This window comes from Gymnoscopelus braueri (genome assembly GCF_963280865.1).
Source record: "Gymnoscopelus braueri genome assembly, chromosome: 16".
NCBI classification, from domain to species: Eukaryota; Metazoa; Chordata; class Actinopteri; order Myctophiformes; family Myctophidae; genus Gymnoscopelus; species Gymnoscopelus braueri.
In genome coordinates this window covers 15,540,873-15,566,501 of record NC_137616.1, presented here as the reverse complement: position 1 = coordinate 15,566,501, position 25,629 = coordinate 15,540,873, and the positions used below count along the sequence as shown (strand labels likewise).

The 25,629-nt window shown below is 43.9% G+C and overlaps 2 protein-coding genes across 2 annotated transcripts in view; one reads left to right on the top strand and one right to left on the bottom strand.

Annotated features, from left to right (window-relative positions):
- Positions 1 to 3,380: 3,380 nt before the first annotated feature.
- Positions 3,381 to 25,629, bottom strand: part of LOC308102831 (kinesin-like protein KIF26B) — a gene marked incomplete at both ends in the record, with an annotated part of 35,382 nt that continues 13,133 nt past the window's right edge. Inside the window, 9 exons of the mRNA XM_080452685.1 lie at positions 3,381 to 3,592; positions 4,112 to 4,262; positions 4,974 to 5,149; positions 15,182 to 18,485; positions 18,870 to 19,026; positions 19,298 to 19,451; positions 20,083 to 20,290; positions 21,847 to 22,118; positions 24,869 to 24,962. Coding sequence (XP_080308811.1) covers positions 3,381 to 3,592; positions 4,112 to 4,262; positions 4,974 to 5,149; positions 15,182 to 18,485; positions 18,870 to 19,026; positions 19,298 to 19,451; positions 20,083 to 20,290; positions 21,847 to 22,118; positions 24,869 to 24,962 — 4,728 coding nt within the window. The remainder of the gene's footprint in view (positions 3,593 to 4,111; positions 4,263 to 4,973; positions 5,150 to 15,181; positions 18,486 to 18,869; positions 19,027 to 19,297; positions 19,452 to 20,082; positions 20,291 to 21,846; positions 22,119 to 24,868; positions 24,963 to 25,629) is intronic.
- Positions 10,104 to 11,897, top strand: LOC308103806 (guanine nucleotide-binding protein-like 1; the record flags this gene model as incomplete). Its single annotated transcript, XM_080453980.1, has 1 exon — positions 10,104 to 11,897. One exon carries the CDS (start codon positions 10,104 to 10,106, stop codon positions 11,895 to 11,897), a length of 1,794 nt encoding a protein of 597 aa, XP_080310106.1.

The window sequence follows — 25,629 nt, the reverse complement described above, 5'->3', positions numbered from 1 at the left end:
CACCCCTAGCTGTACTGTGATTGGCTGACTCTATTCAGCACTGTGATTGGCTAGCGAGACACATGATGACATTAATAACCTATAAATAGGACTATGCACTTTAAAAAAATGCAAAATTTTTTGAAGTGAGCTTCCATCACTGTGATGACCACTGTGATGACCACACCGCCCACTTCACAATGGGTGTGATTTTTTTATTTAAGTCTGAGCTGAGCCTAGTGTCGCTAAATTCTGGATGTGTATGGGATCAAGTGGCATGCAGCAAAGATGGATGGCTGGTCTCTGTAAATGTATGTCACAGCATCTGTATGTATTTGCTGACCAAAATTGCATGACTTTGTATGTACTTGTGAAAAGACATTAGTTTAACAAAGTATGAAACCCTCAGCTTTGGAGAAGGTCTATTTCCCAAGAGGAGTAGCTATTTTGTTGTTCAACAAAATAGCTCAACAGTTCAACATGACTAAACTGCACACAGACACAAACTGCATCATGAGTTTGTCTGGCTCTGTAGGAAAAAGCTAATTATCCCTAACACTTTCTGCTCATAGACTACTGGGCTGATGCACCTCCTATGCTCTCGGCGTCCCAGGAGTCTTCCAGAGGTCTTGATGCCCATGTGAGCCCACCTGCTCTACAGCCAGGAGAACGCACCCATCTGGAGGGAGTACATGAGCATGGGAGCCATGAGTCAGAAATGGAAGATTTCGGCCTGCCAGTACATACTCATCCTAGTGTCCACTCTGAACTAGAGCCTGCTCCTGGCCAACCTGAACCATCGGCTAGCCTATCCAGAGGTTTTGGCAGAGATCCTACCGTGGACATGTTCCTGAGGGGCCACTTCCGTCCAGGTGTTATCTCCCACTACAGCAGAACCTTGGAGCAAGGGAGAGACCACTGGGAAGACTCGTACTATCAAAGGGACCAAGCCCCTATTGGTCCAGACAAGCCAATCCAAGCCCCTAATGATCCAGTCAAGCCAATCCAGACCTTTTTGAAAGACACTGGGTCTTCTCAGCAGCAGTCTAGCCAGATTGAGGAGATCTCTAGCCAGATGGGTTCTGGTTATGAGACTGTGGAACCTGGCCACTTTGACGGCTATACAACAGACGTGGGGGAATATGGAGCTGGTTCTTGGGATGAATCTGGCCATACAACAGATACGGGGGTCTATGGTTCCCAAGATAACCCTGGCTACTCTGACATTGGCTATACAACAAATGTGGGGGACTCTGATACTGGTTCTCAGGCTAACCCTGGCTACTCTGGCGTTGGTAGTACAACAGATGTGGGGGACTATGGTTACTGGGATGAACATGGTAGGTATCATTCTCTATATAGGCCTCATGTGCAACCGGAAACTGTTATGTATAGGCCTCATGTGCAACCGGAACCTGTTTTGCCACCTCATGTGCAACCTGAACCAGTTTTGTGGAGCCCAGGTCATGGATATGAAATGACAAAGTCATAATGGATGCAGGAAGGGCCACAATTCTGTTAATTTTGTCATAATATTCAAATGGATGGCTACTAGCTACAGACTCAATAAAGCTTTTATAATGGATATTGTGTTTTTCTTTGCCTTTGTCTAGTCAGTCTGTCGCTAGCCAGATGTCACACATGTACTGAATAAACTATTGATTACAGTATGAGTATTTGCATAGCTCTTATTGGCTTGGTGACGTGCTTTGAGGCTGCACTGACTTCATTTGTTTGACAATACATAATTACCATATGCAGTTACAACTTGCCTGATACGACTGTAAAATGCACTTTTCATTTAGATCCTAAATGTGTGAAGGCTTTTTAGAAACTGAATCATGTTTGAGAAATGTGTCAAATTTGTTTAATTAGAATTATTTCATTCCTTGAGTAACTCTCAAACTAATTCCTACTTTACCACTGCTCATTGCAATAAGTCAAATGCCTACCAAGTGATTTAGCAGAGAATGCTCTGGCACTGTAAACGATAGAAAAATTACAGCATAGGAGCTTTTAAAATATTGTGGGAGGCAATTCATATACAATAAATACTCAACCTCAAGTTTCAGAAATTACAATGGGACATGTTAGATCTTCCTCACTGCACCTTTGCTTATTGGAAATGTTTTTTACAGTCAGTTCTTCAATATACAAACACATTTTTCAAGTGGTGTTCAGATTAGCACCATTATAGTATACAAAACATGGTTGTGGAGGTAGAATAACACCCGTTTCAATACTTAATGGGGAAATTAATGGCCAAACATGGTCTTCTTCCTTCAATTGCTTAAAAGTCCTTTGTTACAATGATAAAATAACATTTCATTAGCTGGACATAAATGTAGGTCTGTTACATAGTCATTTAGTAAAAGAAAATGTCAAAATGCTTTCAACAGATTTACTTTCTGCATATGAATGAAACTAGGCAAATGAACCTATTGATCCACAGTTTATCAATGATGATGAGGAAGCATGCTCCTCAACCTGAAGCATTGGGTTTTGAACGCTACAAAGATGCCTGATCACTTAACCACTTACAACTTCAAATAGCAAAAATAGGCAATCTACAAGCTTACAATATAGCATCACAAGTTCACAACGCCTTGTGAGATTGTAGATCTGCTATTTTCACTGAATGTCTGCTTATTTTTTCTGAATGTTTGCCTATTATGAGTTTATGACATGACTAGAATAGTGATGCTAGGGTTCATGTGGTTAAGGCTAGCATAACAAATTTGTTCACATCAAGGCATGGTAAAATTGTTGCATGGTAAAAAACAAGCTATTTTTAAGGTGGCTCAATGACAAATCTAGAAATCCTTCCACATTGCCTGTTTAGCTAAACAGCTGCATCTTAAAAATGTCATGGTATTCCTTGAGCTATCTGATGATATACTGTAGGTGAAACACATCAGCATTGGCCTTTGCCAACTCTGAAAAGTCAGGCACACATTGAATTTGTAGGAAAGGGACAGTGGAAGGACCAAATAAAAAAAAGCTGTGAGACATTGGAGCCACTTGGAATTGTGGGACAGAAATTTGATTGGCTCCATAAATGCTAAAACTCAATATGGCATCAACTATGACATTTTTGAAGGCCCCTGTCAACCCAGGGCCCTTGGACTCCTAACTCAAATCCTACTGGGCATCGGTTCCAAGAAGTTGACAGCATTTGGTCTATTTATCCATTAAATCCTCAACATGTGATTGTGGAGGAGGTGGCAAAATTGCTGGGGAGACGGAGGTACTGTGATTCCATTGTTGCAAATAGTTCAATAGCATTAGCAGATAGGTGAGTATACTTGGTGCAAGATAAAAGACAAAAGGATGCTGGTATACCTCCTATTCCTGCATTTATACACCGTCGCTCGCTTACCCCTCATCAATGGTCAGAGAACTCAGATTCCCATAAAGCCGTGATGGTCCGGTGCAGTTCGCCGTCGTTTCTTCTGTCTTGGTCGTGTCTTCTGTTTGGTGGAGACGTCGAAGCAGGTGACCATCATGACATTGGCCTTGCAGAGGTTCACTCTGTGCTCCAGTCGAGCTGTCACCACCTCCAGGGCTTCCAAGTGCTCCAGGGAATCTACCTCAAACGTCTGCCACAGGTCAACTGCAGGAGATGTCAGTTATAACAACAGCAATGGCAGTGCTGTCTACAGGCTTTCAATTCTAAACTGGCTTTCAAACAATTTGCAATAAAGTAATGCATGCTCTCTAGCTGACTGATGGAAAGCTGAATGTACAGTAAAGGAAGTCAAATATAAAACATCTGTTATGTGATGTGTTGTCCCACACTGTCCGCAGCATAGAGTGCTGTTATTCTTGTCCTGTGTCTCAGTATGTAATGCTGCATTGAAATACTGTATGTGTCAGCAATGTTCCTGCACCATTAATGTCACAAGACAGATTCCTGTACACCCACTGAATTTGATGGAAAACGTCATTCTGCTTATGAGTATAAAGGCAGTATTTGTGCCATCTAGTGATGTCATTGTCACCACACTGCTGGTTTTACTTCAGTGTTCACTTAAAGACTGTACAATGTGCATCTGTATTCTCAGCTGAACAGATTTAAGAAAGATTTAAGAAAAAGTAAGCTGCTGTCAAACTGTGACTTATTGGTACTCACACTCTTGGTTCCATGTAGCAGGTTCTAGCATCAGGTTCTGCTTGGCCTGGTCCAGCTCCCTCTTCAGGTTGTTGTACTTGGCCCGAACCTCTGTGATCCTCTGCTGACGGTGTTCCAAGAACTTCAGCTTGGCACTGAAGCACGAAGGTCCCTGTAACACACACACACACACACACACACACACACACACACACACACACACACACACACACACACACACACACACACACACACACACACACACACACACACACACACACACACCATGTTAGGTCAGGAGGAAAACTCATCCAGTTATCCAAGGCCAGTCTGTGATTGTATTAACCTTATTGTGTTCAAACCGGGGACCATCTACAAAAGTTAATGCATGCACGTTCTTCAAAAGGGGAAAGAGAAAAAGAGAACATTCCATGAAGCATACGAATCCCCCACTACTGCGCTGCTACTGCTATTACTCCATTTACTGATATGAGTAAACAAATTATTTATTTACAAAGAAGATGTTTTTTTTATTTATAATTACTTTTTAAAAGGGAATGGCATCATGATCATCATCACTTGACCTGAAGTAGTACACCCCCCCCCCCCACACACACACACACACACACACCTCTAAATAATATACAATTTCAAAACTAGGAGATAATTCTTCCGATAAAAAGTAAGAATACGTTTAAGGAAACAGGCCTGTTGATGGTGTGGAGGTTAAGACTTCCACCTACAGACCCACATGAGTGCATCCTTAACCGGAAAGCCAGTGCCTTCCTCCTGCATCTCCTCTTTATCATCTCCCTCTCAGCTTTCCAAAAATATCCATCATAGGAAAAGAAAGAAATGATAGAAGACGTGAATGAACAGGCACCTGTTTGCCAGCAGTACCTCCTCGTCTCTGCAGCCTTTCCACGTCATCGATCTCGTAGACCGTGATCTCGTAGGCCTCTGGGATACCCCGCTCCCCCCAGCGTGACCGTGGACCGCTGGCCGAGCGTCTCATGGACAGGGGCGTGTCGTGGGACAGGCGTCGCTGATGGGGGCCAACTGGAGTGTGATGAGGTAAAAAGAGGGGAGGGTGGACATTTTCTTAACCACATAATACTTAATATATACTTCGTCCTACGACAAGCAATGAAAATCTACACATTTTGACATTTTCAATTTAGAAAATGTGCCCAAAATAGGGATGCTAGAGAAACATATCAAAAGCAGAGACAGGATCAGTCCCAACAAATCAAACCTTGGTTGTGGGCTTTAGTGAATACTAGAGGTTCAGGCCGCTACACAGCCCTACGTCGCACTACCGATCTGAACAATATGTCTATGTCGTAGTGTTGGGGCCTTTGTCAGAGTACCCGTTGTAGCGGTCTGTCTGTGTCCCTTTTGTCTGTCAGTCCTTGTCCCTTTTATGCCCATATATGGAGATCCCTGATGTCATCAGTATATGCCGATATTGGAATGCCCATATATGGGCATATTGGTTGGATTGGCGGTTCTGGACAACTGGATATCCGAACTACTCGGCGGTGGGCACCACACACACACACGGCAGTGGGCACCACACACACACACACACACACGGCGGTGGGCACCACACTCCTTCGAGTCCTTGCCGCTGTGCACGCCGAGTTTGAAGTTGGTCGGTCTCATATATGCACATGACCATATATGGGCATAGCGGTCGGATCTGTGGCTCTGGACAACCGGATCTCTGTATCTGTCAGTCCTATCTGATGTCATCAGTATATGCCCATTTATGGGCATGGCCCGCTTTTGCCCAAAAATGGAGCTGACTGATTTGTTTGCGGCTGATGCCATGACGACACATTGAGGTTAGACACATGGGCATAGCTGCATTGGTAACTCCTTATATGGTTATGGCGGAGTCAGAGGGACATCAGAAGTCCGCCTGCCCTCCCATTAGCCAATTTGAATACAGGATACTAGCCGGGTACCCAGCGTTGCTGGGTTATTGCAAATTCTATGATGTCATCTATATCATCAGTACCCTTTGTTGTAGTACTTTGTGCAGTACCCATTGTCAGAGAACTTCGTGCAATACCCTGTTGTCAGAGTACTTGGAGAGTACTTGGAGAGTACAAAGTACTAGACCAGAGATAATTCCTGGATCTCCATTTATGGGCATATCTGCCCAGACAGATATACAGATACTACTCAAGAACGATGCAAGTTGGAAATCCATGCCCCACCCAGTTATGCAATACCCTTGTACCCATTGTCAGAGTACCTGTTGTACCCGTCTGTCTGTCTGTCTGTCTGTCTGTCTGTCTGTCTGTGTGTCTGTCTGTCTGTCTGTCTGTGCCCCTTTTAAGCCCATATGGAGTGTCAGGCATGCCCAAATATGGAGTCTAGGCATTCATGACATCATATTGATGACATCCATATATGGGGATTTGCGGATTTATCTATATTTTTTGGAGATCCACTGATCCGATCGACTTCCCACTTGGCGCGTCACGCCCACGGGTCCTCGCCGATATGCACTCCGAGTTTAAAGACGGTCGGGCCCATATAAGGGTTTGTCCACATATGGGCATAGTTATGGAGTTACATTTGTGTCTTTATTAACCAAACAAAAGAAAAACATTTGAGAGAGAAAAAATATAAACAGAGCAAAGAATAGTTTTGAATGAAAACAAATTAAAACAGCAAGCGAAAAATAATAATTTGTAAGCAAAGGAAATTATATAAACAGAACAAAAAAATATTTTTAATTAAAACAAATTAAAAACGCAATCAAAAAAATATATTTGCAAGCAAAAAAATATAAGATTTGAAAGAAAAGAAAAAATTATTGAGAACAAAACTTTTAAAATTCAAGAGTAAAGAAATAAGGAAAAACTGTTTAAACTACATAAAACAAAATACTTAGTAAAATGTTTTTAATGTTTTTTTCCTCATTTGCGAATGAAAGTTGTTTTTTCTGATTGCAAAATGCCTTCTCTCGCAAAACCTATGTCTTTGGTCTCGATTTTTTTTTCTCTCTCTTGGATTTGTTTGTGTGAGGGGTTAAAGTTCAGAAGGCGGGTCCTACGCTGATAGATGTAAGACACCTCTCCATTGGTCACTTGGAATCTGAGTGACAACTCCCCCTTCCTTATGTAGCTTGTTGAATGCAGGGATGGAGGTGTGTTACGGCCAGCATGGTTTTTTGATTGATTGAATTATTAGCAGTTTGCAAAAAAAACCTAAAAAACATGAAAGTATAGTGCAAGGTCAGCTAAGAGTATTTAAAACCCAAGAAAGATGACTTGTTTCCATTGGGGTCCTTTGTACTCAATTCATAGAGACATTTAATGACAGACAGATATACACTACTATGCAAAACATCATAAAAAACAAAAACAAAAAAAATATGTACAGTAAACAGTTTGAGTAAACAGATTGATGGAATACTTTATTAACAGTAGGATACAGAGGTACAATTGTACAATGATTGTTATAAGGATAACACAAAAAGGCTCGTTTCCATTGTGGTCCTCTGGGACTGAGGTCAGAGCTCCATTCCAGCTCTGGACGCTACACTATTCGTTACAATATTGAGCATTTTAGGCTATTAGCAATTCAGATGATTCCCTAATGTTAGGTTTCTGTTCTACTTACAGTTTGTGATCTGTATTTAAAATTGTTGTATTGTTGTTACTGTTATAGTAGGCCAGTGGTTCCCAAACTTGGGATCGGGACCCTCAGAGGGGGTCCCCAGATTAGCTTAATGGGCAACATTGTTTTCTCTCTCAACAATAAACAAACCAACCTATACAGTATAAGTGTATACAGGGTAACACATTTCTAAAGTGACAATTTAATGACTTTTAAGACCTTTTTAAGGCATTGTGCGCTTGTAGTTCGGCTATTTTCACAATATTTATCTGTGGAACCGAGTCAAACTAAATCTAATGCCTACAATTTCAAGTGCTTGTCAGGGTGGGTGGTCCCCAGTTCAAGTATGATTATTTTGGGGGGTCCCCAGTTCAAATATGATTATTTTAGGGATTCACAGCCTGAAGCATACTATCAGACGAAACGTTTCCAAAGCAGTCTATCTGGAATGGGCCTGGCCAATAGGCCAGTCACTTCAGCCTTGCCTTAATTAGAATAACGAATATAACATAAAATAATGTAGCTTTATTTTATAATTTCAAAGGGTTCCGAGGCTGTGAATCCCTAAAATAATCATATTTGAACTGGGGACCCCCCAAAATAATCATACTTGAAGTGGGGACCACCCACCCTGACCCAGGCATTAGATTTAGTTTGACTCAGTTCCACAGATAAATATTGTGAAAATAGCCGAACTTCAAGCGCACAATGCCTTAAAAAGGTCTTAAAAGTCATTAAATTGTCACTTTAGAAATGTGTTACCCTGTATACACTTATACTGTATAGGTTGGTTTGTTTACTGTTGAGAGAGAAAACAATGTTGCCCATTAAGCTAATCTGGGGACCCCCTCTGAGGGTCCCGATCCCAAGTTTGGGAACCACTGGCCTACTATAACAGTAACAACAATACAACAATTTTAAATACAGATCACAAACTGTAAGTAGAACAGAAACCTAACATTAGGGAATCATCTGAATTGCTAATAGCCTAAAATGCTCAATATTGTAACGAATAGTGTAGTGTCCAGAGCTGGAATGGAGCTCTGACCTCAGTCCCAGAGGACCACAATGGAAACAAGCCTTTTTGTGTTATCCTTATAACAATCATTGTACAATTGTACCTCTGTATCCTACTGTTAATAAAGTATTCCATCAATCTGTTTACTCAAACTGCTTACTGTACATATTTTTTTTGTTTTTGTTTTTATGATGTTTTGCATAGTAGTGTATATCTGTCTGTCATTAAATGTCTCTATGAATTGAGTACAAAGGACCCCAATGGAAACAAGTCATCTTTCTTAGGTTTTAAATACTCTTAGCTGACCTTGCATTATACTTTCATGTTTTTTAGTTTTTTTTGCAAACTGCTAATAATAATAATAATCAAAAAACCATGCTGGCCGTAACACACCTCCATCCCTGCATTCAACAAGCTACATAAGGAAGGGGGAGCTGTCACTCAGACTCCAAGTGACCAATGGAGAGGTGTCTTACATCTATCAGCGTAGGACCCGCCTTCTGAACTTTAACCCCTCACACAAACAAATCCAAGAGAGAAAAAAAAAAAATTGAGACCAAAGACATAGGTTTTGAGAGAGAAGGCATTTTGCAATCAGAAAAAACAACTTTCATTCGCAAATGAGGAAAAAAAACATTAAAAACATTTTATTTAGCACAACACATTTTATTACCCAAACATTTTACTAAGTATTTTGTTTTATGTAGTTTAAACCGTTTTTCCTTATTTTTTTACTCTTGAATTTTAAAAGTTTTGTTCTCAATTATTTTTTATTTTCTTTCAAATCTTATATTTTTTTGCTTGCAAATATATTTTTTTGATTGCGTTTTTAATTTGTTTTAATTTAAAATATTTTTTGTTCTGTTTATATAATTTCCTTTGCTTACAAATTATTATTTTTTGCTTGCTGTTTTAATTCATTTTCTTTCAAAACTATTCTTTGCTCTGTTTATATTTTTTCTCTCTCAAATGTTTTTCTTTTGTTTGGTTAATAAAGACACAAATGTAACTCCATACATAGTGATCAGATCGGCGATTCTGGACAACCAGATCTCCCGCAGTTATCCAACAACTAAAATCCAAAACATCTCTGTATCAGTCTGTCTATCTGTGTGTCTGCCTGTCTGTGTCCCACTTAATGCCCATATAGTGGAGAACTCTGTATCTGTCTGTCTGTCTATCTGTGTCGCTTTTATACCCATGTATGGAGATCCCTGATGTCACCTATATGACGTAATAATACTGATGTCATAGGCTGGTCACACATATGATATCATAGAGTCCATGGGAATAGCAGTCCATATCACAGTAGATACCCAGGTTACAGTTTCAGAAGTGAAACGACAGCAAAGTAAAATCATGCATCGGAAAAAGCCATTCAGCAATAAACAGAAGAGGATACAACTGCAAGAGAGACGGGAGAGAAAGAGAGGCGACACAGGCTCAGGCAATGGTCCCAGCAGCCACAATGCCAATGATACTATCAGGAGAATAAACCAACAGCCCTCCAACAAAGACGGCAGAAACTCCAACAGGTTTAAGCTGCACTTTGAGAAGGAGAATAAAGACGAGGTGGAGAGCAGATTGAAGACAGCCAGAGAAAAGGTTCTACAGCCAGTGTCCGACAAAGAACTTGAGGTGGACATTGATGATATCTACCCCGCTGATAAAGGACTTGGTTTACCGAGGAGGCCAACTTGGAGTTATGACATGAAACGCGAAGAACTGCTGAGGGAAGAGGAGAAGTCCTACCGCGACTACCTTAAAGACCTGCACGCCAGAAACCCACCCGGCTCTCTCAGCCACTTTGAGCACAACCTGGAGACATGGAGGCAGCTGTGGAGAGTGTTGGAGATGTCTGACGTGATCCTGTTGATCGTGGACATCCGGCATCTGGTGCTGCATTTCCCTCCAGCTCTGTATCACTACATCACGGGTGAGTTGCACAAACAGGTGGTCCTGGTGCTGAACAAAGCAGACCTCTGCCCCCCGCCGCTGGTCGTCGCCTGGAAGCACTACCTGGCCTCCAAGTTCCCACACCTCAACACTGTGTGTTTCACCTCCTATCCCGGAGAGCCATACAGCACAGTCCCCCAGAAGAAGTGTATGAGGAGAAGAGGTGTTTGGGAAAAGGCTGGAGGTCCAATAGAAATCCTCAAGGCCTGTCGGGAGATCACTGCTGGTAAAGTTGACCTGTCCAGCTGGGAAAAGAAGATCCAGAGAGACTCGGTCACCGAGCATCAGTCAGATGAGGGGGTGGAGTCTGTGCTGATGGAGCACCATAGCGACACTGCCATGAAGATGAGCAGGCCAATGCGAGAGCTCTACAAGGACGGGGTCCTCACGTTAGGATGCATAGGCTTCCCTAACGTTGGCAAGTCATCGGTGTTGAACAGTCTGGTTGGGAGGAAGGTGGTGAGTGTGTCTCGAACCCCAGGCCACACCAAATACTTCCAAACGTACTACCTCACCCCCACAGTCAAGCTCTGTGACTGCCCTGGACTCGTCTTCCCCTCCCGTGTCAATAAACAGCTACAGATCCTGGCTGGTATCTACCCGGTGGCTCAGGTGCAAGAGCCCTACACAGCAGTGGGATACCTGTGTGAAAGGACTCCCTTCTTGTCTGTGCTGAATCTCAAACACCCTAGCCTCCAGGACGTACCGGCACATCAACGACAACAACAGCAGCAGCAGGGGGCGCAGAGCTGGACTGCTTGGGACGTCTGCGAAGCCTGGGCAGAGAGACGAGGCTATAAAACGGCAAAGGCGGCTCGCAATGACGTTTACCGGGCGGCTAACAGCCTCCTCAGACTGGCCATCGAGGGGAGACTGAACATGTGTCTCAGGCCACCTGGATACAGTTGCCTCAGAGAGAGCTGGGAAAACCACCCCGACCTGCCGGAGATAATGGCCCTGCTGGGGCGGACAGTGGAGGAGGAGCATGGGGAGGAGTCCAGCTCCGAGCCAGAGGAGGTGGAGGAGAGGGACAGGGATGCAAACGATGCTGAATCTGATGACGATGATGAGGATGGGGACGAAGACAACGATGACAACGATGACGACGAAGGGTTAGGTGGCCTGAGGAGGAAGATTGACACGCTGTCGTCATGCTACTCCTCCAACGTATTCAAAGTCCTTCAGGAAAACAACTGACCAGTGACCACACCAGATGGATGTGTACCATACCGATACTGATTTCTCAGGATCCGTGAGCCCAACCCAATTTCCATTTGGCATCTCACCTCAAATCTGGGACCATTTTGTCTATCGCTCTCCGAGTTATGCCCCAGACGCGTTATTATGGATCCCACTCTAGCTCTTGGCAAACCCCGCTGTGATTGGTCAGTAGTCGCTGTGATTGACAGTTCTCGTTTTTGCAACTATGCCTAAACCTAACCTTAACCCTAACCCTAACCTCAGTAAAACTATGCCTAAACCTAACCTTAACCCTAACCCTAACCCTAACCTCAGTAAGACTATGCCTAAACCTAACCTTAACCCTAACCCTAACCTCAGTAAAACTATGCCTGCCAGGGAGCCAATCAGACAGGTAAGGCGGGTCTAAATCCTGGAGCGTTGGTGGGATCCATAATCACGCGCCCCGGACAGAGATTCAGCTCTGTCCGACCGCCGGCCGGCCAATCCCAGCACTTGTTTTAGTCTAATTATTCAGAAAACCCCAGACCACAGAAAATCCACTGAATGTTCAAAGTTCAGGTTTTTGGGGTATAATTGAAGTCATAAACCCCCCCCCAAAAAACGAAAACTATTTATAAAAGGAAAATGAATGTCATAAGACTTTAAAGGGCCACTGTTGGAGAGTGAGGTAGTGTTGAAAAGCACAAACCTCCACAAGGACCTGGACTCAAACAGAAACTAACAGGACCCCCCCCCCCCATTGGAAAGGGAAGTAGATGCACAAGACACTTTATTCTGCTGTAATTGGACTTTAGATGGCATTTAATGACTGCATCTTACAGTTTTAATGGCTTTTAACACTGGACGGCTTTGAAAGACCCCCTTCCTCCCCCCATTGGACATTCGATTGATGCATTCCCCTCCTACGCCCCTTCCCCATTCCACTGCTCTGATTTTATTAGTATTAGGTTGAATAAAAGAACACTGAAGCCTTTGGCTTGTTTGATTGTTCACACTACTGTGTGTAACATATGTTCACCTATAATAACCTGGTGTTCACGCTTTGCTTCCATCCAATCACGAAAAGAAAAACATCATCTAAAGTTCAGAATTTTCTTTTCGGGATGGAAGGAGTGGGATGGAAGAAAAGCATGAACACCAGGTCACTGTTGCCTCTGAGCCCCAAAAAGCCATCAAGACATTTAAGAGGACAGAAAGGGCTTGCTGGTTTCCACCACAGAGTCAAAATACCACTAGCTTATTCATTATTCATGAGACTCATCTCTTCCAGACACGAGACATCTGTGTCTTTCTGAATTGTGCCCCTGGTGGTTATGTTATGGGAAAGTGGTCAGTATGAGGACTGTATGAGGAGGGTTGGATTTGCTGGGGGGGAATCCATGCCTCTGCTTTAGATATCTCCCTCTGGTCATTCATTTTTATGCGATATGTTTTATCCCTGCTTCTGATCAGACTGAATTAAACACATGCATTTCCTTTTGGGAAATGTAGACGGTCTGATATGTTTGATATTTATGTTTGATAATGTCACAATTTAATTTAACCATTCAATTAAAAGTGTATGGTAACCACATTAACCCTGATGTCCCTATTTTGGGCAACATTTGTAAAAAGAAATAATAATAATAAAACAAAATAAAACAAAATAGCAAAAATAGTAGATCTACACGCTCACAAGGCGTCACAATGCGACACGTTGTGATCTTGTAGATCGGCCATTTTTGCTATTTGACTTGGTTAACAAAATGTCCTGTTTTCTTTTACAAATTGAACCCTGAGTATGAGCATAATAAGGTGTACAGGTGGAACAGGCTTTATATGTGATCTACACCAAGTGTCACAAAATTAAGCTTTCCTGTCCATCCCTAAAAGCAAATAGACACAAGTTGCAAATCCCTGAGATCAAAAGAGATTATGAAAGTGCTCTAGTTCTCGTTATGATCACAATGGCTTAATATGCAGACAGAGGCATTTTTAACATGAAGTTCAGCCTGAATTTAATCAGCTAAGTAACAATGGACTAAGGTACAGTAAAGTAGGTGAATTGTGTTTCAGAGAAGCTCTCATAAAACCTTCATGCTAAGCTCTTCTTCATGTCTCCTTTAGGAAGTTATCACTGTGTTCACACTCATGTTTTGGGGAAGAAAATCAACCCTATATTAAAAGCACCTTCGTTTATTATTCCATTAGCATGTGTTGTCATCGGGCTCATACATTAATGATGTGACCTACTGTGCTCTCAGTCTTTTAATCATAGTCAAGGTATGAGTCTGTGCCACCAATAAACACCACAGTAAAAAGTTGTGTGGCCATGCATGCGACTACACAATGAAATGACATTATGAGTCGCTAAATTCACTCAGTGAGTATATTAATCTAGATTACGTAAAATAACAGAGAAAAGGCAAGTAAACAGATTAACTTTTATATTTATATTCTCTGCCTCTTTCCCCAATGTCCTGTCTTTCTCCACAATACTTAGAGGCAGTAATCTCTTTATTAATATTTGAAAGAAAACGAAAATTGCTTCCTCCCTGCAAAATTATATGACGTACCCATTTTTATCGGATCTAACCTCTTCCGTTGTCTTATTTCCCCCTGGGCCTTTGCTTTAAATAATCTGTTGCGTTTTGTGTAAGTAAGGCTACAGTACAGTTTGACCACATAAATGACCTCACCTGCGGCTGTGTGTTATTATACAAAACAGATGGCGGATTTGTCTGATTAAGACATGGTACGGCGGGAGAGTATAGGAGCCATGTATTGTTAAGACCACAACAAAGGTTTATGCTTAATTGATACACCGTCATATGACAATGTTGCATGCGTGAAAATAGCCCGTCTCAAGCTTTTCGTTGTGAGCGGGCTATTTTCACCACGTGACACCATCGCGTAACAAAGTATTAAATGGGGCTTAATTGGGCTAGTGGTTAAAATTAATTAAACCATTGGTTCTATAAGTGGGGACCGGGGACCCCCAGGTGTCCTTGGGAGGCTACCAGGGGGTAAACACTTTATCCGTATTTTGTACTTTGGCTATTAAAAAATAGCAGATCTACAAGCTCATAGCGTGGCACCGAGTGCTGCGCTATGAGCTTGTAGATCTGCTATTTTGTTTTTATCTCGAAAATGTGTGCAAATCGTTAAATCTAAAAAAAAGTTTGAGAACCACTGAATTACACCACACCAAACACCATTTAATTGGTCCGGGGTGTTTTCTATCATTCTGCTGTTACTCCAATTCTTGTCATCTAAAACAACTGGATTTTCTTTTTTACCTGTGTTTCCTCTCCTCCTGGACATCCGGTCGCTGCGGGCCATGCTGAGCAGGGACGCGCTCCTGTCGCTGACCGAATCTCTGTTGGTGGAGGTTGTGCTCCCCGTGGCTTCGCTGTCCCTCACCAGGCTCTCGTAGCCACTGCTCACCACGCTGTTCCTGTTAGGCCAAAGCAGCGACGTCTTCCCCATGGCTGGGGGCAGATCACCGCTTAGCACGCTGGTGGTCTCACTGGCATGCCCGCTGAGATGGCTGGGCGTCTGGGGGGCAGTTACCCGGCTGTAGGGTGAGGGAAGGTGTTGATGGCTTGTAGATGATGAATGAGCAGAGAGTCCGTCCTCTGGTATTACAGAGCTAGTGGCCAAATTGTCCAGTCTTCCCAAGCTGGCGCCAGCTTCTCTGTCCTTCAGAAGGTCAGAGAGCCGCCCGCTCATAAACCCCTGTATGGGAGATCTAGTGGAAGAGCAGGTAGAGCTTTGGCTCGGAGTCCGACAGAGAGAGTGAGAGGACCAGGGAGGAGAAGACAAGGAGGAGCCCGGGCTGAGGCTTTTCCCATCCGGAGAGAGACTGGCACTCCTGTGGATGGACTGGTGCAAGCTTTTGGGGGAAAAACTGGTGTTTTTGGTGCTGGGTGCAGATAGCCGGCGGACTTTGGGGCTAGCCATCTTCAGTTTCCCTACTGCAGAGAGCTTGAAAGTGGTGCTGGGATGATGGCTTGGATCAGCCCTAGGTCCAGACCTAGGAGTCCTCCTTGGGCTCCTACTGACCCTGGGTAAGGTAGAATCTTCCTCGTAATATTTATTATAACTCCCTGTCAAATTCCCATCATAACTCCCCTTGAAACTCCCCTTAGAATTCCCTTCACTACTGCCTTTGGAACTTCCTTTGGAGCTCCCTTTTGAACTCACTGAGGTGGTGCTTCCACCTCTATTCAGACTTTGGTAATCAACCGGGGCTCTACCATGGGAATTAGTCCTGCTAGTCAGCTGCTCTAGTTTAGCACTGAAGAGCCTGCTACTCTCCTCCATGGGTGAATTCAACTTCCAATTCAAACTATCATGTTTCATGCTTAGACTTAATGTTTCTGTCAAAGATCCATTACCCTTTCTATTTGGGCTACTAGCCTTTCTATTCGGGCTACTAGTCTTTCTATTCAGGCTGCTATCCTCTTGCTTGTACTCCACGCTGCATTTCCGAGGTGGGGACACGAGGCTGCAGTAGTTACCTGGGGGGTTCCGCCTGCCCAGCCCTCTCTCCAGGGTGGCCCCTGGGCTGCATGATGATGTCACCCTCCCTGGGTCTTTGTGGTCGTCTGCCATATGACTTTCCCTGCCTCTCTCCTGGTGGTTGGCGTTGTGCCAGGCTCTTGGCAGACTAGCTGCCTTAAGGGCGTTAGCCTCAGTTGCTAGGCAGCCAGGTGATACAGCAACATTCCCGGGGGCATTCCTGATGATTTTGCGACTGACTTCTCCCCCCAACAAGCCCCTTGATGCGTTAGCGGGATAAACACGCTCTCTCCCTCTGGGATGGCTCCTGCTGTCCGGGTTTTTGTGCCTCGTTCCACTGGCTTTGTTTTTGTGAACCGCTGTGTCTTCAAAGACGGGTAAGTCATGGGAAAGTGGGCTTGACGATGACATAGACTCATTGTTAGACTTCTTATCAGAATCTTTCTCAATATTAATAGCCACATTGTCTGCCTCAAGGGGCTTCTCATCTTTTGAGCACTTATGTTTATCCTGCCTGGGTTCAGGTAATGCCTTGTCTCCTGAAAAGTTATCACTAGAACTCCCTGTTTGTTTATCACTCTCAGAATCACAATCACTAATGGTATCAATAAGCATGGGATTTATAAATGAAGGTAAGAACCTCTGTTCCATTCTCAGTTGATGAAGTCGCTTTTGACTGCTGGTGTCGGTCGACGTGGCTTGCCTGTCAGGTTTCACACCCAAGTCAGAGCATCCTGCCACTACAGAATCGTCACTGATGTTGCTGATGATTCTTATTGGCTGAGAGGTGGCAGAGCCTTGGACACGAACTGGTGTCTGGACAGTGTCACACACACGAATAATGTTGCCTCCCCGCCGTCCTCTCTCAAGCACTCCACTGATGGTCACCTCCTCCACCATAGTGAAAACTAACTCATCTTGACCATTCTGGTCCAAGGGCTGTTGAACAGTCACTGTAATAGTGGCTTTCATTTCTTTAACTTCCTGAGGTAAGATGTCCCCCAGTATGACACTGGTAGCCAGGGAAGGAGTTGAGCAAGTGGAAGATGTGGGAGAGAAGAGGGCGGGTGATACTGGAGAACTTTTGCCAGCCGGCGAGGTCCTTACTTCCGATTTCAGCCAATCTCCCCCTTCTGAAGTCCCCTGGCTTCCTACGGGTTGAAGCGCAAGAGCGAGTGGTGCAGGCCCATCACCCTTTTGAGTATCTATGTCACAGTTCTGAGAAGAAAGGCTGTTAGGTGAATTAGGAGCTACAGCGTTAAGCAAATCTGGGGGCTTGGCTTGACATATTGTGTTCATGTGGGGTATTTGGTTGGGTGGATCCTCACTGGAGCTGGCTGCACTGCCCTCCTCGCAGTCGTACAGGCCTGAGTCCTCTCTCTGAAAACTGTCTCCCGGGAAGACGCCGTCCGTGAGTTTCTCTCCAGCAGACATATGGGTGCAGCTAAACTCCTTGGTCAATAACAGTGCCTGTGACGTCAGTGATAATTCGGTGTTTGTCCGTTTCGCTGACCCACTCTGGGGTTGTGACTTATTTGTGACGACATCAGTTGAAGGTTCATTTGATAGAACCCTGGGGACCTCAGTCGCTGTCTCGCTACCGTCGATGCAGCCCAGGCGCTCTTGGAGCTCGGCAAACGTGTCGCACTTGAGGCAGTCCCTCACGGGGTGCTTAGCATCCGGTTTCAGAGTTTCACCCTTCCCTTGCAGGGTTTCGTCTTTCTTTTTTTCTCCCAACAATCTGGGGATGCTCAAAAGTTCCTTAAGCAGAGCGGCGAATTCCGGGTCATCCGTGTCTGTCTTACTAGGGTGCAGAGATGGGATGATGGGGACGAACACAGGTTGGGCCAGCGATAGGACGGAGGCACCGGGCCGGACCAGACCGTTGGAGTCTATGTGGATGACTGTGTCGCATGACTGGTCGCTGACAGAACGGTCGTCTATCTCACCAGCCAAGCGGAGACGAGGGACGTCCACATCCAACTCGCTGGCAGAGTGGAATGCTCGCAGAGACAAAGAGTGAGGCCCTGTCTTTTCTCTGCTAAGACTCCGGCCACAAGGAGAACACGAAGTGGATTGCTGTTCAAATGAAGAGAATGGCATTGATTTCTGCATTATTAATTAGGCATACATTGGATCTAAAGTTATCTTGGCTCATATGCTTTGGGATATATAGTAGGCTAAGCACGTCTTGTAGATTGCAAATAGTAGAGGCAGCAAATAGTGGATTTTGTTTGTAGGCTACACTGTAAAATCCTCAGTGTTAGTCCACTCCACAAATAAGTATTGGTCAGTAGGCCTACTGTACAAACTCAAATACATAATACACTGTCACGGGTAAATAGGCAAATTAATGAAAAAGGGATTGACATTTACATGAACTTTGGGAGGAAAAAGGAACAAAAAGGCCATGACACACAAACAGTAGAATGCAGCAGTTGAGCAGCTAATGGCTATACATACCTTAGACCTCTTCTGTTTCCTGTGGATACGAGAAGCCAGCTGAATAGTGGGTATGGTCTGTAGAAGGTATTGTGGTGAATCAGACACCTGGGCAACCACTGTGGTATGGCTGACGTGACTCAAAGACTCTCGAAGGAGCATGGTTAGCTTACTACCCCTGTATAGACATAGGACACAAACATAGATATGCTATTATCAAGTACTAGTAATTATTTCCATCTCAAAAAAGCTAAATCCACCAGTTTCAAATTCTGTGTAATACTGTAGTTGTGCATTTCATACTTCATCGTAAAACGGTGTCTTGTGAAAACAGCCAATGTACAAGCTCACAATGCGACGTGGTGTGAGCTTGTAAATCTTTTTTTGGAGAATGTTTGAATGTTGAAAATTAGGGGCGCAGGGGTAGTTTTGAAAACCTAGATTCTTACTTGTTGGGGATGTGTTTATGGCCACCCAGCAAAGATAAGATAACAGGACCCAGTTCAGGATTAGGAAGCCCACTTCTGACATTGGTTGTTTCGTGTATTCCTTTCACAATGGTACACACATCTATCATGGTCAGCCTGGTAGGACCACGGGAAACTAAAGACAGAAATGAGAGAAGAGTGAGAAAGGAGAGGAGAACAAGGAATGAAAATGAAAATGCATCACTTTGTATTTGAGATAGATTTCACAAAAAAATACACAAACAAATGTTCAGACTGGCAGCCCAAATCAAATTTCTGGATTGGAATCAGATTGGAATCAGGTTTTTATCTGAACAGCAAAAAAAAACATGGAAACAGATTTTTGCAAATCAGATGTGAACCACTTTCCTAAGTGGTTTGAAATGCAATTCAAATCTGATTTCTAAAGATGTGTTTTAGTCTGGACGTCACACTCTGACACTGAAGCCTGATTTATACTTAATCGTACAACGGTGATCTACAAGCTCACAAGGAGTCGCATGCTATTTTTGGCAAGCGACACAGTCATATGACAGGGTATAAGTAGAATTACTCACACTTAAGTTGTTATGTTGTTACTACATTAACCAATACATAAATTGTTGTACATATAGGTCAACAGTGTCTGAATACACCAATCCGAACTGATCGCTTGCAAACAACAGTGTGGAAAGTCAGTCCTAAGATCCTTTTTGAGAAACAAATTGGATTTGCCTATAGTCTGAACAAAGCCTAGGATATGACCATGTGTCATGTGTGTTTGCAACCTTTGCCAGTGGCGCTGCTTTCTAAGCGAGGGGGCTGGACATGGAGGGTGAAAAACATCACAGAAACGCGGGGCTGTGCTGCGGTGATGTCATCGCCTGCTCCACCTCCGCCCATCTGGCTGCCACGGAGACGCGATGCGATGGCAGCATCCAGGAGAGACGCAGCCCGCTCGGGGGTGGGGGCCCTCACCACTCTGTGGTTACGGAGCTGTGAAGGCAGAAGGGGGGAAGGGGTTAAGTGGAAGAGGGGCAGAATCACATAAATAGTGCATGTATCGAGGCGTGAGAGGGGTGTGCCATTTTCAACCCATCCATGTTGTTTTGGAACGACACATTTTCTGTATAAGCATGTGCTGATATAATAATAATCATTGTTGTGTTGATATATATTGATATTACCGTATTTTAACAGAATGTGTCAAAAAGTGACAGAAGCTATAACAAATTGCCTAAATAACACAATGTGTTCATCACTGTAAAAACATCAAGCCACATAAACAGGGAGCCATAAATTATATGAAACATGAGAAACGATCATTAATTGAGGTGAGGCACTTAACGTCATGTAGCACAAAGTCGTTACTCAAAAAACATCCAATGAAAGCATTTCAAGTGGCGAGAGCATTAGGACTCTACTCTTATATTATAATATAGGTTACAGTTCAGCTACAGATGGGACATGCAGGATGTCCCATGAATAGTGCATGGGACAGTGGCAGACGTATGTATAAATTATAACACAAGTCAGTTTATGCACCATCTGTAGCTTATTGTTTTATGATGCCCCACCCAATTATGACAGGATACTTGACTTAGTAATGAAGAGGGGGCACCTTTATAGAATAAATAAAACACTTCATAATTACAGAATGTTGAATTTTGTCACGGGCAGAATCCTTGTATATTCATATTTTTTATATTTTTATGTTTGCTCATAAATTAATGCCCTATTTTATAGACCCCTTAACAGACGACGTCACGTTGGTTGCAAGCGTCATATTGTGCAAGCGTCAAACCCATTCTGTCAGGTCTCGCTAGGGCGCGCAGCACTAGCCAACACACAAGAGGGGGTTGGGGTGTGCTGAAACTAGCGCACCCCGAAACAACAGGTTGAGAATTGATTGCATGAAACAATCACCTGTGCATCCAGTCTCAATGTTGGTAAACAAATAATTGGTCTACACTTTCGTCGCATGACACGTCGTATGACAGTGTCCCGCAAAAGTAACGATTATAGCCAATCTACAAGCTCACAATGCATTGTGTTTTTTGCCTATAATGACAAAAGGCACACCACGTTGAAAGTGGTTAAGTCTGTGGGGTTTATAAATATTTAACAAATGAAAAGTAATAAATTAATAAGAGCTTGTGAATAATGGATCCATTAGAAAACATTTCCTGAAAAGGGTTTTGGACAAGGTTTCCGCAATGATAATTGTTTTCTCTTCAAGATCGTGTTGACTGAGTAGATATATAATTCTGTTTTACGATGGTCTTATTGTTTAACAGTGAAATGCAACCATTGTATCCATGAAAACAGTAGTTGATAGACCTTTATTAATCCCGCAGGGGAAATTCAGTTCCCAGCTGATGGCTGGGAACTGAATTGGCTCATGATGAGAACTCGTGGAAGAGCTGTTAGGGGTATAGTTCATGATGAGCACTCGGGGAAGAGCTGTTAGGGGAAATGTCTTGCTCAGGAGTGGACCGGGGGCCGCATCTCTCTACCCACTACTAAGCTGTACGACCGCCCGATGATAATACCTGTATTCCACTGACGGGGTCCTCGGCAACACAAATCGGTGCTGCTGGGCCATCCTGAATATTGCCTGCCAAGGGGACAGCCTCAGTCAGGAGGTCCCTCATTGTCTCCCCTTCTCCACAGCAGAGTTCCACAGCAGATACAGACACAGTGAGGTTGGTCCAGGTCTTCTCCTTCCTACGTTCAACAGCGCTGTACAGCCAGGAGATGGCACAGGGGATCAGGCCAAGAGTCTGGGTACTCTCATCTCTCCCCAGCATTGTAGACCATGACCCTGTGGGGCACAGCAGGAAGCACAGAGAGTCATGCGTATGCGTATACCATACATGCACACATATACGGATGTGCAAATCAACTTAAACAGGCACACATATACCTAAACAAATGTGCTCAGACATGCATGCATGCTCTGTCTCTTTCTTTCACTCTCCCATAAACACATGCACCCAACACACACGCACGCACGCACGCACGCACGCACGCACGCACGCACGCACGCACGCACGCACGCACGCACGCACGCACGCACGCACGCACGCACGCACGCACGCACGCACGCACGCACCCAACGCACGCACACACCCACACACACACACACACACACACACACACACACACACACACACACACACACACACACACACACACACACACACACACACACACACACACACACACACACACAAACGCTCACAGTACTTTCTATGCGTGTGTGAAATTATCAATTTAATTAGAAATGGAATTAAAATAGAATAGGTTTTTCCTATGTTTGTACACATATGGCTGGGAATAACACACGTGGATTCAGTCAAGTAAAGTAAATATACACAAACACATGCACAAATCCACAGATGATACACAAAAATACACATACACACATTGTCAGTTTAGGCGTTGAAATGCGTATATGACACACACAATCTCCACTACTGCATCTCCTAGACTCCTAACAGGAAACGATCCCAGCTTCAAAAATATCTCAGCAAATCACAAAAAAGGCTAACATGATATGACTGTCAGAATGAAAGGGTCAATATGCTGCTGTGTAGCCTGGAGGAGCCTTTCAGACTCGCTTTCATGCCATACATATCAAGATAAGTGAATTGGGTTAAAGAGAGAGCAAGTAAGTGAGAGAGAGAGAGAGAGAGAGATAGAGAAACAGAGATAGAGAGAGATGGGGAAGCAGAGGCAGAGAGAGAAAGGGCAATCAGAAAAGAGTCTGTGTGCAACAGAGGGGGGACATCTTCTTAACCACATAAGCCATACTATGACCTACAAGCTCGCAACGCATCACAACGCTTTGTGAGCTTGTAGATCTGCTATTTTCGCTTCTTTATTTTTCAAAGTTGTGTGAAATTTGCCCCAAATAGGGGCACCAGGGTTAATGTGGTTAGGTTTTTAATACAATTGTTAAATTGCAATATTATCAAACATAAATATCAAACGCATCAGAAAAAGAGAACTGCATGCATTTAATTCAGTCTGACCAGAAACAGGGATAATCCACATATCCACACCGGCAATGACATTGAAAGACCAGAGGTGGGGATATCGAAAGCAGAGGCATGGATCTCCGAGCAAAATTGAACCTTTGCAAGTGTAATTGTTGTGTATGACAGCGAGAGTGCATTTGTCTGTGTGTAGGAGTGGTGAATCAGCATGCTCACGTGTTCATCATTTTTGCAATGTCTACTAGGATAGTGATTCCATTTTCTGCATTGACTATGAAATTGGGACCACATATATGTAGATATATTAGATATATCACACTACACACTTTTATTATTTCTCTGTGTCCCTGCCAGAACATTCTTTGACCCACTTTTGGGGTCCCGAGCTCCAGGTTGAGAATCACTGCGGTGGAACGCTTTTGCCCCGATTTACTAGCGGGACATGCCCTTGTTCGAGCCACGCTTGTCTTATCAAAGCTCTAATTGAATGAGGGTAAGAGAATTGGTTTACTCCAATTAAAGGCAGAGCGTGCAGCCATTATTCAGGGAGGGGTGGAACTGTGTGGTGTAGTAGTAGATGAATGGCCGCTGGCAGTGTGCCACGCGTCGGCTGTATCAGCACACTAATTTAATCAGATTTACGGCAAGTGGCGTCATGTGAAAGAGCGGCCAACTCCAAGGAGACCCTGTCCTATATATGTGTGTGTGTGTGTGTGTGTGTGTGTGTGTGTGTGTGTGTGTGTGTGTGTGTGTGTGTGTGTGTGTGTGTGTGTGTGTGTGTGTGTGTGTGTGTGTGTGTGTGTGTGTGTGTGTGTGTGTGTGTGTGTGTGTGTGCGTGCGTGTGTGCGCGTGTGGCCGCGTGCATGTGTGCATGTGCGTGTGCGCGTGCGTGCGTGTGTGCGTGCGTGTGTGCGCGTGCGTGTGTGAGAGCTAAGTGCAGGGTTCCATCTCCCTAATAGCAGCATATTACAGTCCATTTGGTCTTGCAGTCGCCTCCAATTTTGGAGCAGCATAAAAATAAAATAAATAATAAAATGAAATGTTTCGGTACAGCATGTTGACGTTCTTCACAGTCAAGAGGAAGCTTTAAAAAAAATTGAGCTGTATAATTGATGAGCGGGCTTTTATTTACAAAGTAGCAGGTAAAAGACGAATAACTGAGATGGATAGAAGTGAAATAAAAACACCTTTCTGTCACTGCTATGGAGGAAGAGAGAGTGGGAGAGGGAGATAAATTAAGGTAGAGAGAGATCAGAGAGCGCAATAGAGAGAGAGACGCAGAGATACCATAAATTGAGAGCAAGAGAAACAGAACAAAAAGGAGACCAGGCTGAACAATAAATAAAAAAGAGAGAAACAAAAAGTGACCAAGGGAGCAAGGGATGAACAAAAGAAAACACAAAAACATTAGCGCGACCATCAACAACAACCAAAGACCAAGAAAGTGAATTAAGAAGAGGGATCATGGATGACCACACCAGACATGACATTAAAAGGGTTTCGTCCAACATCTCGCTCCCATCTTGTGGGTTTTAACCTCCGGCCCTCTCTTTGAAGGCACCGATTTACTCACCCCCATCAGCGCATCCCAGACCCAGGACACATCCATCGCTGCCACTCAGAACACAGCGGATGACATCAGTCAGCACGCCTGCACACACCTCGGCCTGACCCGGAGAGAGCAGAGGGGACAGCTAGAGTGTGTCTTATGATTCATCGTCCATTCCGTGTGAAATAACATGAGAGGAGATGAAGGGAATCTAGGCGAGAACGGAGGGGCATGCTGATTCTATCTACCTCCTGTGGGGTTAGGTTAAGGTTAAGGTTCAGGTTCAGGTTCAGGTTCAGGTTACTTTATTTGTACCCGTAGGTAGAGTTGCTGAGAGTCTGAGCTTGTTATCCGCTGTAACTGTCTGGTGTACAGGGATGCTGGGGGTTAAGCTGATTCACCAATCAGCCTACTAAACTAGACCAATAATAAAAGAATATCTGCGTGCAAACAAGATCCTAAATGCTGACACCAAAGAAAAAGTCTAACCGATTTACTAAAAGCATGATAGATTAAGCACGGTCATGGTTTTGTCAATGTGGAAATAGGACAGTTTCCTCAAATTAGGGTTCGATACTGTAAGTAATGCTCGATGCTCTGAAGTGCTGTGTGTCTGTCGATGGCTAACCAGTGGGGTCGTTTTTGAGATGTCTTATCAGGTTTTCAGGTCATCAGACAAGGGGAGTTAACCAACCGTGGATGAGTAGAGTAGAAAGTGCAAGAACATAGCACATATAATTAGTATGACTGAGAAAACGTAGCAGGCATGTGATGTAGGTCATCTT